Source organism: Pinus tabuliformis, chromosome 2_1 (assembly GCF_031772625.1).
Source record: "Pinus tabuliformis cultivar Carrire ecotype Pingquan chromosome 2_1, CPIR1, whole genome shotgun sequence".
Taxonomy (NCBI): Eukaryota; Viridiplantae; Streptophyta; class Pinopsida; order Pinales; family Pinaceae; genus Pinus; species Pinus tabuliformis.
The window spans coordinates 336,675,900-336,692,487 of record NC_142299.1 but is presented as its reverse complement, the minus strand read 5'-3'; the positions used below and the strand labels follow the sequence as shown (position 1 = coordinate 336,692,487).

Sequence of the window (16,588 nt, the reverse complement as noted above, 5' to 3'; positions counted from 1 at the left end):
GCAGAAGAGGTATTAAGAAACAGCCGTCTCAGAACAGGCAGGTCACGAAGGATCCTACAAAGCCTTCAACGAGTAATAGTTTTGCTGCTTTAGCGGAGGAAGAGCAACCAGTCCAAAATCCTTTGTCATCCGAGCGTATTTCAAATCCAAACATGTCGGAGGATCCCAAAGAGTTGTCTAAAGGAAAAAGCGAGGTACAGGACAGTAATATCCAAAGCACCCAAGAGAAGAGCTGGAGCCAACCAGAGATGGAGATAGACACAACGGATCTAGGTTTAGCACAGGTACGGGAAGAAGAAGCAAGTCATCAAGAAGCCAAAAAAATGGATGAGGACACAGAAACATTTGATATAGGAGAACTGGACATTCTTGGTTTGGAAGCTGCATGTAAAACCAAGAATTTCGACAAGATAACTGCAGCGCAAGTGGACAAACTGGCGGCGGTTTTGCATAAGGCCCAGAAGAAATATTCACTAGGGGTGAAAACAGGCAGTCAATGGGATGGGACGTTTATTACAAAAGACAACAAAAAATGTGGAAGAAAGTCAGCTCTGGAGAGAACCATTAAGGTTGGAGAAGTCCTTGTCGATTCTGGCAGATACGCCCAGCTTACCAGGTATTTTAACATCCACCCCAAACATTCCCAATGAAATTGATATCTTGGAACATTCGAGGGCTTAACGGCCAGAAGAAAGGTAGACTTCTCAAAAACATGATAATGGAGGAAAAACCAGCAATTCTTTTCCTGCAGGAGACAAAATGTACACAAGTAGTTCTAGAAAAAGTAGCATCTAAGGCGTGGCCAGCGGGGCAGGTCACAGTAGTGGAAGCACAGGGCGCTTCAGGAGGTTTGGCAATCCTCTGGGACACAAGGGTGATACAGCTGGACAATATTCATGCAAGTAGAAACTTCATTCAAGCCAAGTTTCATCTGCAAGGCACAAACATTGATGGGCATCTTACAAACGTATACTTCCCACAAGAAACCCATCAAAAAGCAGAGATTCTGGAGGCATTAACACAACTAAATGTAAATAGAATGTACCCGCTATGGATCTCAGGCAGAGATTATAATATGATTGCTAATCTGGAGGAAAAGAGAGGAGGACGTGGCAGAATAAACAGAGATGGTACTTTACTTAAATATTTCATTCAAAACAATTGGATGATTGATCTTCCTACAGAAAATGGCATATATACCTGGGAAAACAAGAGGACGGAACCAATGCAAGTGGCTTCGCGACTGGACCGATTCCTAATCTCTGATAATGCAGTGCACATGGGCGGAGAATTCACAGCATCCATATTACCGTATTCAGGATCGGACCACTGGCCCATAGCGTTAAATTGGAGCAGACCAGGTCAGAGTTTAAGGAGGCCATTCAGATTTGAAGCATTCTGGTTAACACATCCGGACTTCCATGAATTCATAAAGAATACCTGGACAAGCTTTAGCGCAACAGAGGGGACAAGAATGGCCTTATTTCAAAAGAAGCTGAAGTATCTCAAAGAGGAAATTAAACGCTGGAATAAATCTACATTTGGTGATATCTTCAAATCAAAAGAAATCCTACTTCAAAAAATGAAAGATACCCAACAAAGAATGATTTCTCATGGCCGATCTGAGGAATTGACTCTACAAGAACAAGCAATTGAAAAGCAAATACTAGAAAGGGAGCTGCAGGAAGAGACACTGTGGAGGCAGAAGTCAAGAATTAGGTGGCTGAAGGAAGGTGAAAAGAATACAAAATTCTTTCACAAGACAACAGTCCAAAGGCATATGATCAACCAAATATCCTCTGTAACTAATGAGCAAGGAGTCAAAATCGAAGATCATGAAGGAATAGAAAAGGAATTTGTGAACTACTTCAAACAGATGACTCAAGAACCCAATATTAACAGATCAACAGCCATTGAGAAAATCACCAGGCACATACCAAGAATAATCACGGAAGATCAGAATACTCTGCTTCTTAAACCGATCAGTCTCCAAGAGGTAGAAACAGCAGTGAAACAATTAAAGGCCGATAAAGCTCCCGGTCCAGATGGATTTACGTCGAACTTCTTTCAGCATTTTTGGGAACTAATAAAATGGGAAGTTTGGCAGGTCGTGGAGGAATCCAGGACTCTCAGATGGATGTATCCAGCCATGAATGCCACATTTCTAGCCTTAATTCCTAAGTCCTCGGAATCAAGCACTCCAGATAAGTATCGACCCATTGCTTTATGTAACATCATTTATAAAATTGTCTCAAAAGTCATTGCTCTTAGGTTGAAGCCCTTGCTTCCGCTTATCATCTCTCCTGAACAATCCGGGTATGTGGAAGGGCGTCAAATAACAGATGGAATCATCCTTACACATGAAATATTGCATTCCCTTAAACAATTACAGAAGCCGGGGATGCTCCTAAAAATTGATCTTTCAGAAGAATTCGACAGTATTAGCTGGAATTATGTGCAAAAAACCCTCCTGGCTTTTGGATTCGCTCCCCCTTGGATCAGATGGGTAAGTAGTCTAATCTCGTCTTCATTCTTCTCTATCCTCATCAATGGGATACCTTCTTCCACCTTTCGTCCTTCTCGGGGCATTAGGCAGGGAGATCCTTTGTCTCCCTTTTTGTTTGTAATTCTAGCTGAAGGTTTGGGGCGAAGTATAAAAGCGGCCATTCAAGATCACAAGCTCAAGGGTATAGCAGTCCATCATCTCCCTGCTGTCTCTCATCAACAATTCGTTGATGATAATATGTTATTTGGCCACTCCTCTGTTCAAGAAGCACGCGCCTTCAAATCCATTTTAGACTCTTTTTCTAAAGCTTCGGGAGCTCACATAAATAATGCAAAATCTCAGATATTCTTCTTTCATACCCCCCCCTATACCCAAAGAGCCATAGTCCGTATCCTTGGATTCTCCAAAGCTTCTTTGCCCTCCTCTTACCTAGGCGCGCCTCTGATAGCTTCAGCCCTCAAACACTCAGCTTGGACAATCCTGCTTGAAAAACTTGAAGCCAAATTACTCCTTTGGACCTATAGATCTCTTAATATGGCCAGTAGGATTGTATTGATCAAGTCAGTTCTGCAATCTATGCCACTATATTTATTTTCTATATTAGCAGCACCGAAGTGGGTTCTTAAGGCCATCAAAAAATTACAGAGGAATTTCCTATGGGGCAGCTCTGGCCCAAACAGAAAATGGGCTCTCCTCCGGTGGGAAAAGGTTTGTCTTCCACGGATGGCAGGCGGCATAGGACTCAGAGATCCAGAACAGAGCAATAGGACCATGGGGGCGAAAATATGGTGGCGGTGGCTTTCAAACTTCAACACCCCTTGGGCGAGACTCTGGACAGCTAAATACTCAAGAAACTTACCTTTAGAAGAAAGGATACGAATGTCAGAAACAAGTAAGGGATCACTAATATGGAATTCGGCTATCCAGCACAGAGATCTTATCCAAAAACATAGCTTTTGGGAGGTGAAGGATGGGAAAACTGCCAGATTCTGGGAAGACTCCTGGCAGCAGCTACCTAGTATTAAAGATTGTGTGCAAACAATTCAGGACTGGGAGATAACACCGCAGGAGAAAATAAGCTGCTGCTGGAAAGAACAAAGTAATCAAGAGCAAAGAGAATGGAAAGATACAAGCCTGATCTTACCGCGCAGCTCAAATCAACACCAACTCGCTCTAAATGAAGAGTTGAACAAACGTAGGATCTTAAAGCAAGCAGGCATGGACACATTGAGATGGGGTTATGAGGAGAAGGGGACTTTCACCACAAAGGAGGCCTACAGGATAATCATAAAGGATAGAATAGATAAAGATCAGATATGGAGCAAAATATGGAAACAACCAATTTGGCCGAAGGTATCTACATTCCTCTGGCTGCTTGCATACAACAGAATACTTACATGGGATAATCTTAGAAGAAGAGGATTCTGTGGGCCTTCAATATGTCTCATTTGCAATCAGGAAGAAGAAACTGCGCTTCACCTGATGCAGACGTGCCAGTTAAGTAGAAAGATTTGGGAAAAAGTGGCATTTAGATGTCAAAAGGAGGGCAGAGTGTTTGGGGACATCAAAAACACAATACGTCAATGGCCTCAATCTCCGTATGAGTGTAAAATTCTAAACACCCTCTGGCAAACTATCCCGGGCTTCGTGATGTGGAATATATGGAAGGAAAGGAACAGGAGGATTTTCAAAGGTCAAACAATGACAATGGAGCAGGTTTGGAAGGGAATTCACAACAACATCAGCGAAACTCTTACTACAAAGAACTGGTCCCAAGATGATTATCCAAAGCAATCTCAGGAACAGGCTATCTGGAACAATTGGCAAATCAAAATACAAGATCAGATTCCTGACAAGAACAGCCCAGTAAAGAAAAATACGAATTCAGTAACATGGAAGCCACCTCCCATCAATGTGTTCCATCTGAATTTCGATGGAGCATCGAAAGGCAATCCGGGCCAGACAGGTTATGGCGGCATTATAAGAGATCATCAAGGTAAATCCCATCTCATCTATTATGGTACTATTGGGTGGAACACTAACAATGCAGCGGAACTGGAGGCTCTATGGAAAGGTCTCACTATGGCTCAGCAGGGTAATTATCTCCCATTGATCGTGGAAGGGGATTCCCAAATCCTTATAAATATGGCATTAAAACTTCAACAAGGATCCCAAGTTCATAAAATCAGCAGCAGTTGGCGATTGACTTCCAGACTTGAACAGATACAACACTGGTTGAAAGAGAACAAAGCAGTTTCCTTCCAGCATATTAAAAGGGATGGGAATAAACCAGCTGATTTCCTAGCTAATCTGGGAGTCGAAAACGGAAAAGACCTCTCAGTTGGAATTCCCAAAGATACACTGTCGACGGATCATCTATCCACTCTCCAAGCATTGATAGATAGAGACATGAATCAACAAGATGATTCTCACCCGGATGCAGGTGGCAACAAGTTTACCAGCAATGGGCAGCTGGCATGATTATGCGACCTGGCAGGACGGCCATACCGGATGGCTCTGCCATTCTTTAATGCCATTAAAGGCCGAAGGGACGCTATGGCAGTGGGGAGATGGGTTCACGCGAGTGATTTTCATGGTGCTGTACGCAGGTTTGTTGGGTTTCGGAATGGCGGATTCCAGAGAATTCCGCTCAAGGAATTTCATTAATGCGCATCGGCTCCCGATAATGTGTGCCTGTGGTATTATAAGGCTCTGCGATGAGCAGAGAGGTGACTATAGTATTTCTGTAAGAGAGAGCGGAGGCAGAGGATACACCTTGGCTCAGTGGGCGGTCCATTGTTCCAGGCCGGAGACATTTGCAGTGGGCACTTGCAATTTAGTCCAGGAGTCTATTAGGAAGGTTCAGGGTGTTTACGCTCTGTGTGGGGAAACTGAGTGTCACACCGTCCATAGCCCTCAAGCTGCAAGGATTATGGCGCCAAGAAGACGTGGAACCCCGAGAAGAGGAGGGGTCTGGGGCATAAGCAGAAGGGAGGAGGCCCAAGCAAGGGCAATTCAACCTCTGGCTATGATTGAACCGCCGTCTTCTCCTTCAGAGGAGTCGGACCAGCAAGACAGTCAAATGCATACTTCCAGTTTTACATTCAAATGCCGGAAAAATCGATCCAAGGTGTCTCTGTTGATCACTGTAATTGCAACAGAGGAAGATGATGATGATTCTGAGAGCCAGGATAACGATGTTGGGGAGTTGGCTCAAGCCAGTATGACGCAAGAGAGGATGGAAATTGGCAATGAAAATCCTCCTCCGGGCGCTGTCAACTCTGAGGAGCATGTTCGTGTTCAGGGTCCGCCTCAATTGCCAGCATTTCCTCCGGATTCCCGCCAGCCAGTGAATGAAGCTGCAAATATTCCAGACTTTGACAACAATGCATAAGGTAAGCCTTCGAAGGCTAATTTTGCTGTTTTTGTTGCTGAACAATGACCAAGCCTTGGAGTTTTGGAGGGGTCTCATTCTTTCCGAGATGCCCAGTTTTTGTTTTGGGGGTAGAGGAAGGCCCAGATGTAGCAACATTTCCAGATTTCTGGAATCACCTATCATCCTACCCTCTTTTGGCTCAAGGATATTAGCAGCAAGGAGCGAGCAGAATGCAAAAGCCAGTTGGTGTCATAATTATGCTGCTGTTGTTTTTCCGGAGGAAGTTCTAATGCAACCGTTCTGTCCAGGCTCATTCCTATTTCTTCTATCTCTGTAAATCAGAGCCTTAAGTTCCTTTGTAATCAGGTTGCCTTGTGCACCTGTCAAGCTTTTCAGATGGAGGGTGACTCTGTTCATCCTCAGAGGCCAGTTCCTCTCTGTAAATATTTTTCTTTTTCTTAATATATTAGCTCAGTCTTTACGTAGAAAGAAAAAATGTATGTGGATGACAAGCATATAATTCACAGATTTACATTACACTTAGCACATTCCCTTTGCACTCATTTAATTCATATTAACTTTTAATTTAATGTATTAAATCCCTAAATACCCTTTTCCCATATATAATTAAGTCTCTTTACATAAATATCCCCAAACCATGGTTTAACTATAAACTATGTATTTCATCCAAAACCCCGATGAAACCCACTAACTTATCGATTCACAAATAAGTTAATAAAGCCTCCGCTAATTACCCTGATCACTTAATCCAATTTTTAACCCGTGATTAAACTTAATACCACCCGTGATTAACACACCGGGTCCCCCCCCATTTCACTTCCCTATTTCCTTTGCGTTGTTTCATCGCCCGACCACCATCAGATCTAAAGCGCCCTCATCCAACGATCCTCATCCATATCGGGTTGACCCGATGGCAGAACATTAACCGCCCGATAAAGTGATTTTCCCCTTAACCCTAAAGGATACTTGTCAGGAACGGAGGTAGATCGGGTGACCCCTCCTCAATACCACCTTCGCCTCAAAAGTGGTGTGACAGCCTGGGAAACCACCTCCCCGCTCAACCCGATAAACCACCTACTATTCATAATATGAATTTCCACGCCAATTAAAACCTGAAAAACCTCATTTTCATTCCTTTTGCCCCGTTTCACAGTAAAACCTCCGATTACTTTCAAAGCATTGTCATGCTCCTTCCCTAGACATCCCTGTGCAATAAAGCCATCAATTGCCTTTCCTGCCAACCTATGTTTTCTTAATGATTGTTCACTGATTATGAAAACAGAGGAACTAGATAGAGTATACAAAATTAAAGAAATAACTGAAACTACCAGCATCTGAGGATCCGATGGCCAAGATAGAGACTCAAAAGTCAGATATGATGAAGCTCATCATAGAACAAAATTTGCAAATAAAAAAAATGGAGGAGTATCATAGTAAAACCACTTAGGGATTCTTTACTCACTAATATGGATGAAATCTACAGGAGGGTAACAAAGATTTCTATCCCAGATAAGAAATGCTGGGAAGAATTAAAAGATTTACTTGATTAAGGATAATTGAACTGCATTCGGTTTTTGAGGGAACAGTCAGCCAGCTTCAATGACTTTTCAACTTTTTCAGTAATAGGCATCAAACAGCACAACACCAAAGTAGTGCCAAATCATTGGACAATTTCATTTTTGACTGTGTAAATAATCTATTTTTGTAAAAGCAGTTCAGGATAGTTTTGTCCTACTCTTGTATAAATAACTCCCTTCACGAGTTATTCAGGGTTGCACCCTTGAAAGAAGCATTTCTAGACATCTGATGTAATTAATCTTTCTGGATCATTAATACGAAGCAAAGGATTCTGAATTCTGTTTTACATAGTTTGTGTTTCCTGTAAGTGTTTCCAGTGTCATTCATTATGTTTTTTCTTCATATACTTGTGTCTTGCAGAGATAACTAGGTAGGAATAATTGTATTTCAATCTATTCCTATAAGCTTCTGAAGTGATAATATATAAAGAGAATGAATTAATGGACTATTTTTTTAATTAATTCCCTCAAAATCAATAAATCATCAACATCTTTTGTAAGCTCATGTGTATTTTATCAAACCTTTAAACATAGGTTGAGGGTTTTCATACTTATGATTATCTAGCTTTCAATTTGAAAACTGTGGCAATCATATTACTTTTTTGTTTTTGCTTATCATCATAAAAGCTATTTCACTGTGTAAATATTTATAGCAGCCCTCTTCCTAGATATTGATATTATTCAAGAGGTTAGGAACATTAGTTTTATACATGTTTCATCCATTGGTCTCCCAAATTAAAACAAAATGCCCAAAACAGTTATCTTAGATGCTCTGGCATAATAGCTGACCATCATTATCTCAAAGATACAACATCAATCTCACGTCGTTGCTAGGGATTCAAATTTCATTAAGTTTTCCTGGGGCAATGATATGTATTCTATTCCTTTAAGGTGATTATAGGTCTAGAAAGGTTAAAATCCTTCACCTGGAGACTCCACTCTCCCAAACTGGCACCTTTTAAGCACACCAAATCTCGTTCGAAGGCTGACTTAGTTGATCCTTTATCAGACCCTAAAAAAATCCTGACAAAATCCAGTTCTAAAAGTGGACATCAAGCCTCTTCTTCTTCCTCTTTAGTCTTGCAATCTGAAGATTTAGCAACATTTTATCCTTATAGTAACATTCCACCAATCCAGATTACTCCCACCTATCACCTAGGGTTGTTGAACTCTTAGATAGGGGAGTTGATTTTAAATCAGCATTCCTCATTCATTCATTTGAATCTCATCTAGAACCCTCACTACCACTAGGATAACCTAAAACTGAGTTTGACTTGGGTGTTAATTTACCAGAATACAAACCAACAGATTTCATATCCCCTACCACTTATTAATTTCCTCCCACTTTTGGACAACCTGAAGCTTCTACTTCTGAACAACCTGAAGAGAACCTATCTGTGTATTCAAATCCACTCTTTGAAACAAAGGAGGGTATTCATCCACATTTCCAGAAGGTAGTTCTTAAGACTCCTTTGAAATCATTCAGGAGATCCCCTCCATATTCACCTCCAACTGGTTCTTCACCCCCTCAATCACCTTTTTCAACCTCTTCTTCATCTTCTTCAACTTCTTCATCCACACAAACACCTCATACACCACCTCCAACTATGGCTTTCCAACCTATTGTATAGGCTAGATATGCAGCTTTAGTCCTACCTCCTAATCTTGATGCTTTCTCAGCTAGATACTTAAAATACCTTCCTAGGTCTAATGGGGAAACTGGTCCCTCTGTTGAAGACTATCTTCAAGCCTTTTTAGAATTTGCAGATAACATGAATATTGAACAAGAAAACATTTACATGAGGTTGTTTGTACAATCACTTGAAGGAAATGTAAGAATTTGGTTTAGGCAGTTACTTGCAAATTCTATTAGAAATTGGGAAGAGCTTATAAACATATTTAAAAACCAGTGGGGTGTGAAAAAATATGCTCTTTAATTTCTCACTGAGTTTGATGAACTTAAAATAAATTTTGGTGAACCTGTATCAGACTTTATCAAAAGATTCAATAAGCTTTATCATAAAATGCCCCTTGATTGTAAACCCCCCTGTAGCAGCAGCAAAGTCTAGATTTTCTAAAGCCTTTGATGATGATTTTGTTGTTATGCTGAGAGAGAGAACTTAAAGAACTCTTGAAGATATGCAAAAAAATGCTATTGAGGTAGAAGCAAACAAGGCTGCTTCGTCTTCTTTGAAAGATAAAGAGGAAAAGGCCCAAATAAAACTCAAATCGACAACAGAGGCTTCTAGTTCCTCTAAGACTAAAATAGAAAATTCTAAAATAGATGAAATAACTTCTCTTCTTAGAAATCTATCCAATAGAATTTCCAAGATTGAGACTCAACCTAGGACAATTCCACAAATAGTTACCAGACCCCAAAGTCAAAATCAAGGTCAGTATAAAAGAAATCCACAATTACATATTCTTCAGAGGCCTAGTAATGATCGGCATATTCCCACTCCTTTGTTGATAGATGATCAACAACCTGATGATAATACTATGCCCATCACTGAAGATATAAATAATATGGATATTTCCCCTAATCAAACAGTTATCATTCCTCTTACACAACAAAATCAGGTTCAAGAAGATCAAGAATCTTCACTGGTTTCTAAATATCATGCCTTCTCTAAATTTTTAATTGCAGAGTTGAACAAAAGATATGACATTAGGCCTAGACCTAGCCCTGGAAACCTCCTAAGGAAACTCCAGTAATTGAACCTCATGCCAAAACTGTTGAAACTCAAATGACTTTTATTCAACCATTAGAACAGTCAATTGATACTCCTCGAAATGACAAAAATAATTTGACTACATTTAATGTTGAAAAGGAGTTAGAAAGAGTTAAAATCCCAATTCCTCTTTCATAACTTTCTAAAAACCTTGGGTATAAAAATCAGGTCTCCAAATGGATACAAAATACCTCAGTTGATGTTGAAGGTGATATCATCAGACTGCAAGATGAAAAACCAGCAGTTGTTTTTGGCCCTAGCTTAGATATGATAGATGAAATAGTGCCTCCTTTCTATGTATGTTATGAAACTAGCTCACAAAAAGATAGAAAAGATAGATCAACGCCTTAGAAATAAGCCTCTTCGAGGGGGCAACCTCCTTTACATTACACAAATGAAAAATTCTTTGATGATACAAATGACAAGACCTCCTTTCTATATATAGGAGTCTAAGGGGTCATGATATAATCAGAGCCGACATAACAATAATAATGTAAGGGCACAATAATAACAATAGTGGGCTTCTATGGGGCACAATATTAACAATATGGGGACTACATGGGTACAACAATATAATAATGGGGTTGTACTAATAACAATAAGGGGTTACACTAGTAGTATAGGGGCCTAACATTCCCCTCTCCTTCAAAAAGTGTTGTCCTCAACTCTTGAGTAGTTCCTGATGCTTTTGTATAAGATTCTTGTCCTCCCATGTGGGATCTTCAGCAGGTAAGTTCTTCCACTTGATGAGATACTTTGAAATTGATCGATTTCGTAGCTATCAGGTTCTTGTTTCTATGATTGCTCTAGGTTCCAATATGATTTTTCCTTCCTCTTCAAGTTCTGGCAATATTGTTTGAATTGGGATATTCTGCAACGTTTGAATGAGTGGCCACACTTCTTTTTCCTTCTTCCATTCATCCCTTGCTTCTTTTATCAAATTTGGTTGGATAACAGAAATAGCACAAAACAATGCTTCCACATCCTCATCCTTTCTTGGGAGTGCATCTGCAACAAAAAATTTCTTCCCTTTTCTGTAGATGATGTCAAAGTCATAAGGCAACATATTTGTGACCCATTTTTTTATGTTCGTCTAATGATAATAATTGTTCTAAAATGTATTTAAGACTTTAATGATCCATTTTTACCTTGAAGTGTCTTCCTATTGGGTAAGGTCACCATTTCTTAAGTGCATGTAGTATTGCCAACATTTTCTTCTCATAAATAGCTTGCTTGAGATGTAATCGTAAAAATACCCAATCACCTACATCAAAACATTTTTCACTGCGATGTTGATCTACCTGTTTTTTCATTCAATTCTGCACCAAAGTGGAGTTATCCTTTAAAAGTTGGAGAACCTGTTGTTCATGCTCGATGTGATCTTTCAATGCTTGAACCTTTTTCTTCTTGATATTTCCTTCTATCTTGAGAGTTTGAGGAGTGGTAATTTCTTCCAATGCCTTACAAGATATGGTCAGATTCATTTCTTGATGCTCGATGTGATCTTTCACTTCTTGAACATTTTTGTTCTTGATATGTCCTTCTATCTTGATAGTTTGAGGAGTAGTAATTTCGGCCAATGCATTACAAGATATGGTTGGATTCATTTCTTCTTTCTCGATGTGATTTTTCACTTCTTGAACCTTTTTCTTCTTGATATGTCCTTCTATCTTGAGAGTTTAAGTCGTAATTCTTGCCAATGCTTTACAAGATATGGTCAGATTCATTTCTTCTTTCTCTGGGGTTGGGTCCTGGCGTATATCCTCTTCTTGTGATGTTTCTTGATCCTTTTCTTCCTCCTCTTCATACTCTATGTAAAATAATTTCTTCTCAGCACACTTATGACCATTAGTGCATTTTCTATCACAATTGTAACAAAGCCCTTTTTCTCTTTTTTCTTCCAATTGTTGTGGTGTAACCCTTGTAGGTAGTGGAACACTAGGAGAAACAACACTTCCATCTTTAAAGTTGTGAGGGGTAGACTTCATTGTTGCCATAATTTTACTTTCCACTATGTAACAAAGCCCTTTTACTCTTTCCAATTGTTGTGGTGTTGCTCTAAAGAAGGTGTTGCTCTTTGTATCGTCATAATGTGCTATCATTTCCTCCGTGAATATTGACCACGTAACAAGTTGTTTACGAGAACAAAGCCCTTTATACCATAAAAATTGATCCGGTTCTAAATATGAAGATGCAATACATACCTTTTGTAACAGTGGTACACCATGTAGATCAAAATATTGCTCCATTTGAAGTATCCAATTTACTGGATCCTTGCCATCAAACTTCCTCATATCACTTTTTATTGATTTTAGGAGCTCAACCTTGAAATGAATATAACTCTGTAATTTCAGTTCTTCCAGTTCTGAAATTACAACCTGCAGTAGCCCTCTGCGTCCTCTTTCCAATGCCACTAGTCTAATCAAATTTAGATTCTCCAAGAAAGAGTTATGAACAATCTCTTAAGATGACTGATTATATACCTTTTAAGAAGATCGAACTTATATGAAGTGTCACGTGTCACTGTGTTAACCTTAGGATCTGAAAAATATATACAGGAAGCTACAATCTGTTCTCTTTCTGTAACTTCTTACGAAATTTCAATCTGATGCTCGAAATAAAAGCTATGACGATTTTCCCCAGGTCACCTGTTTGGAATGTAATTCAGGAGTTTGCAAAAAGACCAAATTCCTCACATCATATCTCTGCAAATATAATGCGAAAATATATGAAATTCACAACCGAGGTTCAATGCAGTTTTGTCTCAAATGGGTTTCTGAAATGTCGCAGAAAAAGAGTTATAGTGAAAATGCCACAATGAACTATTTGGAGCAGCGAGGCCCTAGAATCCAAAGCTCTGATACCAAATGTTATGAAACCAGCTCACAAAAAGATAGAAAATATAGATCAACGCCTTAGAAATAAGCCTCTTTGAGGGGGAAACCTCCTTTACATTACACAAATGAACAATTCTTTGATGATACAAATGACAAGACCTCCTTTCTATATATAGGAGTCCAAGGGGTCATAATATAATTATAGCTGACATAACAAGAATAATGTAAGGGCATAATAATAACAATAGTGGGCTTCTATGGGGCACAATAATAACAATATGGGGACTACATGGGTACAAAAATATAATAAGGGGGTTGTACTAATAACAATAAGGGGTTACACTAGTAGTATAGGGGTCTAACAATGTAACTCTCAAGACAAATGATTCCATGTTGTATAATTGTATGCTTGATTTTGGAGCATCACATAACCTCATGCAAAAACCTATCATGGATCCTTTGAAACTTGATATAACTAGATCCTATCATGACTTGTACACCTTTGACTCTAAAAGGGTTCCTTGCTTAGGATTGATTAAGGATTTAGTATTCACTCTTGCCTAAATCCCAGTGAAAAGTGTAGTACTTGATATAGTTGCCACAGATATCCCTCCCAAATTTGGAATGCTCCTTTCTAGGTCTTCCTGTGCAAAATTAGGGGGAACTCTTCAGATGGATATGTCTTATGCTACTATTCCAGTTTATGGGGGAGAAAAACTAAGATTATATAGATAGGTGGGATTTGTGCACATTGTTTGCAAAATAGACCAGCCAAGGAACCATCCCATTTATGCAATTGACCAAGATTTTGGTTGCTTTCAACTCTTTTCAAATCAAGTGCATGAAACTCAAGTTAAAATTGAAGATATAATTGAAAGTCTAGTGCCAAGTCAAACTGATATATGGAAACTATTTTTTGATGGCTCCTGTACAAAAGACAGAGCAGGAGCTAGAGTAGTTTTAATATCACGAGAAAAAGAAAACATTACCCGATCATATAAGCTCGACTTCAAAGTTATGAAAAATGTGGTTGAATATGAAGATTTCCTTTTGGGATTTCAATTAGCCAAAAGCTTAAAGGTTCAAAACTTAAGTGTTTTTACTGATTCAGAACTTATTGTCAAGCAAGTGAGAAATATTTGCCAGACTAAACACCCCAGACTTAGGTCTTACTGAAATGAAGTATGGGATTTAGTTGAAAACTTGTTTGATGCTTTTAATTTGACTTATATTCCAAGAGATCAGAATATTCATGTAGATGCCTGATGAGACTAATTTACTCTACCAAATACAAGTCAATTTTAGACCATCTATCCCAAACAATCTAAAACACTGGTAGATATTTGAAGATGATGAACATTCGAAATCTTTTCTGCAAGTTGTATATCAACTTTCTGTTCTACAAATTGATGAAGACAAATCTTAAATAAATGAAAATATAAGTGGGAATGATACTTCAGACTTCAGTTCAAAAATTGTTGATCATGATATTATTCAATTGTCTAAAAATTTTATTCCCAAAGGCTTGATACCTTTAGAAAAATTGTTTCATCAAAATGATGTCCTCTGAAATCCTTAGTCCATTTCTTCGGAAGAGGACCTAGAGGAAATTAACATTGGAACAAAGGATGATGTCAAAAGCATCAAAATATTTTCATCTCTAGACCCTGAGATTAAAACTCAATATCTTAAGTTACTTCGAAATTATAACGATGTTTTTACTTGGACCTATGCTCATATGAAAACCTATGATACTTCATTAATACAACGTAAGATCCCTTTGAAGCCAGAAGAAATTCCTTATCAATAAAAACTTAGGAGGATTAATCCAGCCCTTCTACCAATTGTAGAAAAGGAAATTAATCAAACGCTAGATGCCCAGATCATTCTCCCTCTTAGATATTCTAATTTCGTTGCAAATTTAGTTCCTATTAGAAAAAAGAATGGAGAAATCAGACTTTGTGTGACTTTATGTTGGAATTATGACACAGGTTTGGCTCTATGACATAGGTGTTGTCCTTGATGGCAACTCACTCAAATGGTAGATCACAGTTCAGGCTCTCAGAATGAAAGAAAATGAGGTATACGTAGGTTCCTCTTAACAAAGTCGCGTATACACGCGGGATTACCTATCACAAGGCGCGTATACGTATGCACGCATCATGCAAAGAAAAGCGCGTACATGTGGGAAAAATTATGTTTGGTCCATGGTATTTAGTCCTACATATTTGAAACTATGGTTTTGGTCCTTGGTATTGCATCCAAAGTGTTGAACCTAGGTATTGGTTCCCTAGTATTGGTTCTCAATGGTTTTGGACCATGGTTTGAGTAAGGCCTAAGACTATAAAAATGGAAGGAGATCATTTGGCAAGGGTATTGACTCAAGCGTTGAATATCTTAAGAGGAGTAAGATTTGGAATACTGGTGATGGGCTTGTGATGCATAGCTGGATCTGAATCAAGGAGGAACCTGAGCGTCACAAGATGGATAAGTTCTATTGATGGGTCGAGATCTTAAGGCTTGAATAGTAGTATCATTGTGTGATTTTGATCTATTATAATTGGCACATGATTAAGATCTATAAATCTGATAATCTGGGTATAACCAATGTCTGATTAAGTAAACAGGTAAATTATCTTTTATAGATCTGTACGCAGGTTTGGCACAACAGAGGCACGTATACACGTGGGTTCAGCAACTAAAGACAACGTATACGCTGGTTGGCCTTGCTACAGATGTGTATGTACATAGGGTTATGCATGTTGAAGTAGTGTACAACTCATGAAATATGTTTTAGCTACTTCTGTTTATTGCTACAGTGTTCTGGGTTCAGAATTGGTGTCTGGTTACTGTTACTATTTTCTAGTTACAGTATTCTGAGAATAGATTGGTTGATTCAGTATTGATTTGTACAAAGGACATTGGTTGTTGCAGATATACTTGATGTTTGATTGATGTTATTCATGGATCCAGTCTGAAAATTTATGAAACGTGGTCCCTGGAAGAAAAGAGAAGGTTGTAGCCTTCTATAGGTCAGCACCTACATACTAGTACTTTAGCTAGTACAAGAGCTAAGGGGGTTGTAGCTCCCTTCCAGGAGAAGCTGGAAAACGAGAGAGGGTTGTAGCCTTCTACAGGTAGCAGCCTGCGTACTGGTATAAGACTGAACCAGTACAGAAACATTGTAAAGAGAAGTTTCTAATTGAAAGAAGATAGAGACGAATTGCAGCAGGTGGTTTTCACCCACATTGGGTTTCCATCTTATATCTTGTGTTCCTGTGTGTGACTGTCTGCTCTATTTTTCTGTTCCTGTTTACTATTTATATGGTTCTAACACACAGATTAAAGATCAACATCTAAAGAATGAAATAAATTATAAGTCTGTAAGTTATATGGTAGTTTCCTGAACTGAAGTTATGTATATACGTTGGTTTCACTAACTGAAGTAGCCTATACAAATATGAATGTGGAAATAAAAAAGTTTTAATTGACTTAATAATACTGATTCACCCCCCCTCTCAGTATTATTTTCAACAATT

General features: G+C 38.9%; 1 protein-coding gene across 1 annotated transcript; it reads left to right on the top strand.

Annotated features, from left to right (window-relative positions):
* The first annotated feature begins 718 nt into the window (after nt 1-718).
* Nucleotides 719-4,987, top strand: LOC149200206 (uncharacterized). The gene has a single exon (XM_089400879.1). The coding sequence runs from the start codon at nt 719-721 to the stop codon at nt 4,985-4,987; it is 4,269 nt and encodes a 1,422-aa protein (XP_089257005.1).
* Nucleotides 4,988-16,588: the final 11,601 nt, after the last annotated feature.

Bases quoted from the DNA above. Each gene is read 5' to 3' on its own strand.
- LOC149200206 (XM_089400879.1), top strand. From the start codon at position 719: ATGGAGGAAAAACCAGCAATTCTTTTCCTGCAGGAGACAAAATGTACA.